Source organism: Phyllostomus discolor, chromosome 1 (assembly GCF_004126475.2).
Source record: "Phyllostomus discolor isolate MPI-MPIP mPhyDis1 chromosome 1, mPhyDis1.pri.v3, whole genome shotgun sequence".
Taxonomy (NCBI): Eukaryota; Metazoa; Chordata; class Mammalia; order Chiroptera; family Phyllostomidae; genus Phyllostomus; species Phyllostomus discolor.
In genome coordinates this window covers 105587536-105598394 of record NC_040903.2, presented here as the reverse complement: position 1 = coordinate 105598394, position 10859 = coordinate 105587536, and the positions used below count along the sequence as shown (strand labels likewise).

The 10859-nt window shown below is 33.6% G+C and overlaps 1 protein-coding gene across 6 annotated transcripts in view; it reads right to left on the bottom strand.

The window, feature by feature from the left end:
• Positions 1–10859, bottom strand: part of LIN54 (lin-54 DREAM MuvB core complex component) — a 72488-nt gene continuing 61629 nt past the window's right edge. For all 6 annotated transcript variants that reach the window (XM_028505561.1, XM_036027219.1, XM_028505562.2 and 3 more), the window contains exons 11-13: positions 10705–10842; positions 4427–4629; positions 1–2297 (exon numbers count right to left, since the gene is read on the bottom strand). In XM_028505561.1, the coding sequence (XP_028361362.1) occupies positions 2096–2297; positions 4427–4629; positions 10705–10842 (543 nt within the window). In that variant the 3' untranslated portion in view covers positions 1–2095. The remainder of the gene's footprint in view (positions 2298–4426; positions 4630–10704; positions 10843–10859) is intronic.

The window sequence follows — 10859 nt, the reverse complement described above, 5'->3', positions numbered from 1 at the left end:
TTTTGTTACAGAATAGTAAAAATGTTTATTTTTTGTATGATTTACTTTGCTGTCTTGTTTTTACAATATAGAAAAGTGTATTCTTTGAATAGCTCTAGTAAATATAAATTTAATCTTTCTACTTTGGGATGTAAATAGAGCTAAAAAATTATATACCCAACCCTCCCCAAATAGTCTTTTAAAATCGTTTAATTAATGTGGATGTTAATCTTGTTCAGCAATTTGATGCAAATGCCTAAGTACAAAAAGTTGTTTAGTAAGTACTACACACAAAGGAAAAGGCTTAATACTTCAGCTTCTTGAAAATCAGAAAAACTAGTAGCATTTGATTGCACCTTGAAATTTTTACAAGCAAAACATTCTCAAGCAATGCCATCATACGTAATCTATAATTGTAATCCAAATTTAACACACATTTTCTGCACACTGTATATAAATACACATCACAAAGGTGCAATTAGAATTGAACACATAATATGTACAAAATGAACAAAGTTTAGTTTTAGACCAAAAAGGTATTGTAATCTTTTGAAAAATAACTTGATTAGATATTTTTATCCTCTTACACTAATTTACATTTATACAGATTTTAATTAAACACAGTAGATTGAGGTGTAAGAATGTTTGCATTATCTACATTTAAAGTTTACTGCACTATAATTTTATAAATCCAAATTTCAAAAGGAAGATACTCTAATGAATAACGGAACCTTCTTTTGGATTACTTAATTCCTATTGCCTATATCTTGTGTGTTCATATGAACATATATACACAATACATACAACTATAGATTGCTTATAGGAAATGTAATATTCATATACTAATTGTTGAGGATTAAGGTACCTAACAATATGCCTGAATTCCAACATGGTTTTTCTTGTCATAAAATCTAGAGTCCTATTATAACAGGCTCAAAAATTCATAAAGCTTTTAAATTTCTGAAAATGATTTAGGTTATTTTAGTAATTATATGAAAACACTCATACCTTCAGCTTACCAAATCACTGGCTAAAAATGCCATATTAAGCTTCTCTTATATAAAAAAAAAAATCCCACTACAATTCTGAAAGCTTTGTTATTGGGAGGCCCATTTCAGCAAATCAAGTCATACATTGGTTTGAAACTTCTTAATTCAAAATTCTATAAAGAGAATTGTTTGTATAAATGAAAAATCCTTTCCTAAATTCATCTCTTAGAGCTTCAATATTCTTTATTTCTCCATCCAGGTCAACTTTTATACCTGATAATTATATATAAATTCTATTTTACCACTACCTAATAATATGTTTACCTTCTATTTATAGGAACCTTTCATTTTAATAGTACCCATTAATCACTGACAATTTATTATCATTTCAAATACATACCACTTCCTTGAAAGAAAATGGAAACATCCCAGAGCATTTCTTAATCACTTATTATAAAAACACACTGCCCGTCCTTTGAGAATTATCTACTACCCCTTAATGTTTTATGTTTTCTTAAAAAAATAACTTTTTTATTTTAAATGTGTGCCTATGGATTACTTCCCCTTCTGACATTCCCAAAGGGACAATACGTATTATTCCAGAATCCACCCTAAAAAGTCGATTTTTCTTTAAAAAGCACTGTTCTAAACACAATGTTATTGCAATATGTTTCATAAGAACTCATTTATGTAGACGTACTATCTGCTTATATTCTAGGTCTAGTACCAGAGAATGACTGGGTAACATCAATGCTGCTTTGGCTTTTTCTACTGAACAAAGTCATACAACGCCATACATTATAAATTATAGTAATTTATAAATGTTCTTTGTCAATAGAGTCAGAAGGATAGAACATCTAATCCTTAAGAAACCCAAGCAAATTAAAAATATATATAATACAATAAAGAAAAATTCAATTTTAGAAGGGGCATAAGCAGATTTAACTAAGATTTAAAATGTACTAATTTCCTCATTTAAAATTTCTTTTCTCTCAATATTATAATTTCAGGTCTCACAAGGACTGAATTAACTATACAATAATTGTTAAACTATCTTTCAGAAAATCAAGTGTCCCTGCACCTTGAATTTTCTGTACAGTTCCACTTATCAGTCTCATGTGCAAGAGTTAGCAATTCATAGCACAGGCATCACTTTTTGCTTTTCCTGCAGAGTTGATAACGCTCATCAAACATCGTCCGAATTCCTCAAGTATCATCCGTTCAGCTGCTGCCTTTGATTTTCCCTTCTTGTCTGCCTGCTCTGCCTGGGCAAGAAGGCAGTTACACGTGGCTTCAGCTACTTCCTTAGTTACAAATGTGAATGGCAATCTGAAATGATTTGTGAGAGAGAGAGAGAGAGAGATGATGATGATGCTGAATAACTGCAATAGTGGATGACACTGTTTCATTTGGGAACCTGTGACATTTTCATGATTCACCAGCACACTGAGCATCACAGTTTACGCACTGAGGACAAGCACATCCAAAAGGGTTTTAAACGCTTAGACCTGATTTGAAGATTGAGCATGTTTTAAAAATACTGTTCAGAAAACACAACATTTTACATAAAATATATGTCTTCTTACCTACATGAAGTTATCTAATTAACTAAAAGATGTAATTCTACATGTTGACTTGATATTTCTTTAACAAAAGTCCTCCCTATTCATGAATGTGAGCTCCATGAGTGCAGTATTTTCTTTACTGCTCTTTCTTCACTGTCTAGAACAATGCCTGACACAGAGACACTCCATGAATATTTCCTGAATAAATGAATGAATTATTGTGAATCGAAAGCATTATCTCCTGGTCAACATTGAAAATAAAGTACTTTTTCATATTTCCATTTATTTGTAAAAACAAAAAAAAAATTCAAGCATACCAAAATTTTGCATTGTTCTATCACAACAAACAAAACAATGGGAAACCCAATGTTGTTCTGTATTTGGCGTTTCATTCATAAAGACCTGAACTATTAAGTACTGAATTACAACAATCCATCCTGAGGCTGGCAATACACAGCCAACTGTGAAAAGCCTTCGAGACAAAATTGGGCAATGTAAATCTCACCACTAACTCAACAACTTTTAAACAAAAAATTACAAAACAAAAAAATGAAGCCTTATGACAAAAGAGGGTAACTCAGGATTTAGCCTGCTCTACAGTTTTATAGAAATCTTTAAAATACAAAAAGCACTTTAAATTAGAAAATGTAATATTATAATTATGTCACTATTGCAATAATATTGTATAATTAATAATACTGTATAATAGCAGGGCTCATATTGCATTTGGAAATCAGAAAGGTAAAAGGAAAAGAAAACTTAAAATGTTGCCATTCAAAGACAAATGTTATATGCTGGTATAACATTTTAAATAATTCTTATACAGTTTTCATTATAGTGTATAATTTTGTGTTATTTTAGATTTCTTAATATAAACATTTCCTCATGAAAATGAATTGAAAAATTAATTATAAATATTTGAGTATAACAATACCTTTCATCTCCACGTGGAGAGTAAATTTAATATTCTGATGGCTTACTTGAGAGCAGATGACCAGGAAAGGGATCCCTTATTAAGGTGCCTACCCATTTCCACTTTATTGAGTCAAGAACCGTTTGCTGGTGATAATGCTGTTTTAAGAGTTCTTTAGAATTAATATCTGAGATATTTTGTACAAAAGAAGCCTTATTTTTATAAGCATTGCATCTTAATTTCAACTTAGGCATTTTAAATGATATACATTTGCAAGGCTCCATTTAATAATTCCTCAAATTAACCTCTAACAAACTCTCTAATACAAACCCAAGTCAGTAACTTGTCGAATCAAGCCTTGCCCGTGCTGCAACTGAGATGGCTTTCTCCTCACAGCCACCTGGTAAGGGTGATTTGAAGGCTAAGAAAACAGTCACAGAGAGATGAAGTTCTTGAATTCACAAACTATTGCAGAGCACAGTAATAGCCTGACTTTAAAGGAATCTCCAGCTTTTCTGCTCCAGAGCTCAGCTGTCTATGAAATACGGAGCTACAATAATGTAGTGTATGACTGGTGCTTCAACAGGGTGGAGAGAGTGCTACGAGGGGCCGGAAAAGGCAAGATAAGGAAAGAGAGTATAAAAATATGGATGACACAACAAATAAGATATGAAAACTCTTTTTTTTTAAAGGTTTGTCAAAGTACATAATTGCTCAGCTTAGTAGGGAGAAAGACAATGAAATTAAAGCAGAGTACACAGCAGAGTATGGCTGTGCATTTTAGAACTACAACATATGTGACAATGGTTTTTTCTGTTGCCTTTAAATTTCTTCATAACAAATAACTAAAGATAATGCAAAGAAAATGCAAAAATCAGATTTTCAACAAAAGCATGAACTCAATTTTTCCCAAAAAGAGAAACTTTACTAAAAATGAATATTCATGTCATACTATAAAAATAGACGAACTACTGACTTACTTTCCTCCTCCACTATTCAAAGCTGGTGTTGGCCTAGTAAGCAAATCCGAAATTTGAGAGGACAACTTGGTCTTCGCTGCTGTTTGTTGTTGTACCCTTACTTCAGCTGCATCTGCCAAGTGCATCAATGTCTTTCTTTCTGGGCTTTCTTCAAAATTTTTACAGCCAATACATTTGCATATTGAGGAACACATTATTTTTGCCTAAAAGATTTACAGAAGAAAAGCTTTCAAATTAAAACCCAAAACACATTAATATAGGCTCCATGATCAAATCAACAGATAATGAAGTTAATTGGTCAACTAACATAACTGATCAAGTGACGTAAGGTTAGAGGGAACCATCTCTTGCTGACAAACACTAAATAAGGTAATTTTCCATGTGCATAGGTAGGTATTCTTAAGTCTGAGAGTGGCTATGCAATGTTTGTGTTTGAGAGCCCTTCCATGTCAATTCTCCTACCTCTCACTATAGCTTTTCTAGAAACTATAGATTTTCCTCCTGGTATGAAAAACATCTTCTGGAAGTACATACTGTGCTCATGGATAGGAAGAATTAACATCATTAAAATGTCCATACTACCCAAAGCAATCTATAAATTCAAAGCAATACCTATCAAAATACCAATGGTGTATTTCACAGAACTAGAACTAATATTCCAAAAATGTATATGGAACTACAAAAGAATCTGAAACAGCCACAGCAATCTTGAGAAAGAAGAACAAAGTTGGAGGAATTGTATTACCTGACATAAAAATATACTACAAGGTACTGGCATAAAAACAAGACATATAGATCAAGGGAACAGAAGAGAGAGCCCAGAAATAAATGCACATCTTTATGGTCAATTAATATTTGACAAAGGAGGCAAAAACATACCATAGGGTAGAGAGAGTCTACTCAACAAATGATGCTGAGAAAATTGGGCAGACACACACAAAATAATGAAATTAGACCACCTTTTTTTACACCATACACAAAAATAAACTCAAGCTGGATTAAAGACATAAATATTAGACTCAAAACCATAAAAATCCCAGAAGAAACATATGCAGTAAAATCTCAGACATTTCTCTCAGCAATTTTTTTCTTCTATTGTCTCAAACAAGGGAAACAAAAGAAAAAATAAACAAATGGGACTACATCAAACTAAAATGTTTTTGAAAAGGAAATCATCAACAAAATGGTAAGTGAACATATTTGCCAATTATACATCCAATAAGGGGTTAATATCCAAAATTAATAAAGAACTTAATAAAACTCAACACCAAAAAAAAAACAAACAATCCAATTAAAAAATGGTCAAAGGACCTGAAAAGACACTTCTCTAAAGAGGAAATACAGATAGATGGCTAATAGCCATATGAAAAGATGCTCAATGTCACTAATCATCAGAGAAATGCAAATTGAAACCACAATAAGATACCATCTCACACCTGTCAGAATGGCTGTCATTAATAAATCAACAAATAACAAGTGCTGGTAAGGATGTGGAGAAAGGGGAACCCTCATGTGCTATTGGTAGGAATGTAGGTTGGTGCAGCCACTGTGGAAAACAGTAATGGAGTTACCTCAAAAAATTAAAAATGAAACTGCTTCATGACCCAGCAATTTTACTCTTGGGAATATTATCTGAAGAAACCCAAAACACTAATTTGAAAGAATATATGCACCCTTATACTCATTGCAGTTTTACAATAGCCAAGATTTGGGAACACCTCAAGTGCCCATCAGTAGATGAATGTATAAAAAAAACTGTGGTGCATTTACACAATGGAATACTACTTGGTCGTAAAAATAAAAAAAATAAGAGGAGGAGGAAATCTTACCTTCTGCAACAACATGGATGGACATGGAGAGCAATTATGCTAAGTGAAATAAATCATTCAGAGAATGGCAAGTATCATATGATTTCTCTCATATGTGGAATCTAATGGACCACATAAACAAGCAAACAAAATACACTCATAGATACAGAGAACAGACTGACAGCTGTCAAAGGGGAGTAAGGTTGTGGGGCTGGTGGAAAAAAGTGAAGGGTTTAAGAACAAAAAAACAAAAAATAAAAAAACTTTATAGAAACATACAACAGTGCAGTGATTACCACAAGATAATAGGTGAGAATAGAAGGGGGCTTGGGGGGATAAATGATGATGGAAGGGAACTTGGAGTGGTGAACAAAATATAATAAACATGATGAATTATAGAATTTTATATCTGAAGCCTATATAATTTTTAATCCTCACCTGAGGATATGCTTATTGATTTTAGAGAGAGAGGAAGGGAGAGAAAGTGGGAGAGAAAGAAAGAGAGAGCATGTGGGAGAGAAACACTCATGTGAGAGATACATCAGTCAGCTGCCTCCTGGATGCCCCCAACCACTCAAACCCACAACCTAGGTACGTGCCCTGACCAGGAATCAAATTGGCAACCTTTTGGTGTACAGGACAACTTTGTTAGATTGTACTGTGATCGCTGTCATAGCAGCAGGCACTAAAAACAAAACATCAGGACTGGTAAATTTTTGTGTAGTCATTTTAATATTGATGGAAGAAAATATACAATATTTCAATATATATCAACATTATGCTTCCATAAAGCATAAAGCATATTATGCTTTAGTATTTCAAGAAAGGTAAAAATGCAACTGAAATGCAAAAAACAAAAAACAAAAAAACAAAAACAGAAACAAACAACGAAGTGTGCAGTGTATGGAAAAGGTGCTGTGACTGATCGAAAGTGTCAAAAGTGGTTTGCAAAGATTCGTGCTGAAGATTTCTCACTGGATGATGCTCCATGGTCAGGTAGACCAGCTGAAGTTGACAGCAATCAAATCAAGACATTGAGAACAATCAACATTATACCATGAGGGAGATAACCAACAAACTCAAAATATCCAAATCAATAGTTATTGGTGAAAATGAAAATTGTGTCTTTTAATTTATGAGAAAAAGCATATGGACTTTTCAACCCAGTAGTTTTATAGTTTTACAAAATCACGTTCCCACTTTTCTGCATCTTCCTTTTCTCACACCGTGCCTCAAGGAATCCCTTTTTCCACGTCATCTGACATAGACTGACTTCATTTGATTTAATGGGTGGGTATTAATTCCTGGTATTGATGGGCCACATCTTATTTGGTCATTCCCCTACTGATGGGCATTTGTTTCTAGCTTTTGAGGAGCACAAACAATTCATAAAAATACTTCTGGTGGTCCCAAATGGTCAGGACAAGTACAAGAGGCAATGGACTGATGATGTTTCTGTCTCACATCAGTGTTTCTCTCCCTCTCTTTCTCCCTCGCTTCCCCTGTCTCTAAAAATAAATAGATAAGATCTTTAAAAAATAAATAAAATGGTTGAGATAGTAAAAAAAATATATATATTTGTATATATGTGTATATATATAATGGTTTTTCTTTCTATGAGCTACATTTCTAGGATTGGGCTCACTGGTCAAAGGGTACATATATTTTAATTTTAATAGAAGTGGCCAGATTGTTCTTTCAAAAGGCTGTGACACCACATCTCATCAGCAGTGTATAAGGGAAGCCTGTCCTACATTATGTCCAACAATGTATGTTACAGCTCTTTTTACTGCCTACCAATCTGACTGAGGGAAAATAAAGTGAGATGCACTGTCCTTTAATTTACATTTTGCAGACTCCTAGTAAATTTGAGTATCTTTTATTGGCTGCATTTTCTTCAGTGAACCCCATGGGAATTTAAATAAACAACTTCTCTCCATAACACCTGGCAAGATAAACATCATATTATGAACACATTTACCCTACTCCTTTCTTACAATACACTAATAAATTCCATTTATCAAGGGGAAAAATGAATATACATTGTGAGTTAATTGGGTTACTAACAGCCAATCTGAGACTCCTCACCTAAAGCAAGATTAAGAAGTACCTAATGATGAAGAGATAAAATCACTGAACCAATAACATAAATTTAGACTAAAGTTTTAAGAACCATAAGAAAGGTACTAATATCTAATAGGAACTCAGGCAGGAGAAATTAGAATGACCAGGCATCCATTTGGCTTTGTAATTCAACTCCTTTTGTGGTAAAAAAAAAAAAAAAAAAAAAAAAAAAAAAAAAAAAAAAAAAAAAAAAAAAAGGGGCAGAGGGGAAAGAAAAAGGTCATAAGAAAAGGCATAGCCAGTTATATAATATAAATAGTCACAAATTCAATCAACAAGCTCTGTGAAAAGAACATAAATATGCTATCCAGAATGCAGACCAATTGGACCAAAAAACCCAATCAATTCAAAAGACCAACAACTCAACACAAACTGTCAGACAACATCGCAGCTAATTCACAGTGAGCCAATTAGCCACTACTAGTCATAGTTCAGTATATTCCAAGTTTTTCTATTTCTTGGTCTTTTAGAACAATAAATTAATTAGACATTATATATGTCCAGAATGTCAAGGATTATACTGCAACAGATAGGGCGGCTCTCTCTTTTAACACATTGTATGCGGGAAACGTATTTATACATTTTACGTTGACTGGTAGTAGAGCGTGTGATAAAAACTACCTGCAAACAATGTGTTAACATATTCAACCAATCTACTGCTGTTTCTACTTCCATTGATTCACAGATTTGTAAACTAGTTCAATTAAATTATTAGTCTGTGTATGTTTGAATTTCATATGCCTAGCATGTATTGATTGTTCACTGCCATATGCACAGAAGGGTTTCTTCACATTTTTGACCCAGCTTGACATTGATTTCCATTTTTTCTCTTTTTGTGGACTTGGTTTTATGGCTTACATTTTTACATATTCATAACAATATTTGTGTGATATGGGTTACAAACAGAAGCCCCTTATTTGATTAGAAGTTCAAACAAAAAGGTCAATCTCTTCCAACACTAGATGAAAAATGGCTTGTGGGGACTCTGAGACATTATTTAAGAGACTTTCAAAAATAATATGGATTATATGCAATCTTCGCTTACACTGCCTTTAGGACTAACAAGATGTTACTATACTTCTTGAGTGGAGTATTTGACCTACGCAATACATAAATAAAGACTTCACTACACAGGGAGTTCAGTACACAAATCTTTACTGACACGTTTTGTACGAGAGAGGCCCTGAACTGCAGGTATGCACTGCTGGAGCACAGCAAACCTCACCAGGGGAGACTGCAGTCCTTTCTGGTATTACCTTACCAAATGCAAGGTTAGGCCTTCTTCCAAAACTAAAAATAAGGTCTCTAAGTGAATATGAAATTTGAAAGAAGGAAAATATACCAGATGAAAAGAGCCAACTATAGAAATGACTTCAGGTGCACCAAGAAACCAATTACAGTAACCTAGGACTAATCTCAGGCATGACTGGATTCTTATACTTAAGTTTTGAAAATAAAAATAATACACTATATAGTACTTTATCTGAAGCAAGACAGGGATGATTTACCACAGCATCTGTCAAAGGAGAGTTTCAACTAAATTCTTCAGAGAACATGTTTGACCCAAAAATAAAAACAGCAGATAAGTGGGTTGGTAAAACAGTAAAAACAGATGCAGTCACCTCACAATTGACCAATACTTTCCTCCAGCAATATTCTACATTCCTCCTTTAATACTTTTATGTTCACAAAGCAAACTTCGTAACATAATTTAGTTTTCACGGAGCAGTGTTCTTTAATAGTGCACTATTGGAATTTGGGAAAAATAAATCTCTACTCTCAGGACCATTTGTATCCATATGTATTTCCCAAAAGTTCATAGGGAACAGAATGGGTAGGTAGCACTGACCCTCAGTTGAGAATCACTATAGAGTTTCCAATCCTTTGCTGTTGTTATTTTTATTGAAAATCAGTAAACTGGTGCTCTGATTTCCATACTTCTAGGTATAATGACCAAGAAGTTATGAACTGGTAAATCAGCTAATAAGAACCCAAACTGTAATAACAAAACCAAGGCACAGGCATACCTGAGAGATATTGCGGGTATCACAATAAAGCAAGATGTAATTGTTTTACTTGTGCAGTGTCTTCCCTTTAATTTTTTTTTTAAAGCCCTCAACACCTGTGAAGCACAATAAACCAAGGTGTGATAAAATGAGGTCGGCCCTGCTCTCTGAACCTCGCTTGAGAGGCCAGAAGGTCTTCCTCAAATGATGGGAGCCAACTATTCACATTTTCGAACTGCCATAGCAAAGCAATTCCCCAATTTTCAAGTAAATTTTTACAGTATGCCCTTTCTAATGTTATTTTTTAAAAACAGATTATTTTCCCCAACCAGCATCTCACCTCATAGCATTCACAGTAGTTTTTAAGACATCCTGATCGTTTGCAATTACATCCTTTGCTATGACGTCGGTCTGATTCTCCTTCCTTTCCTTTCCCTATTTTAGGTTTAAAAGCTTCAGGATTTCTGTCAAGGCATGCCTATCAAAACAGATCAA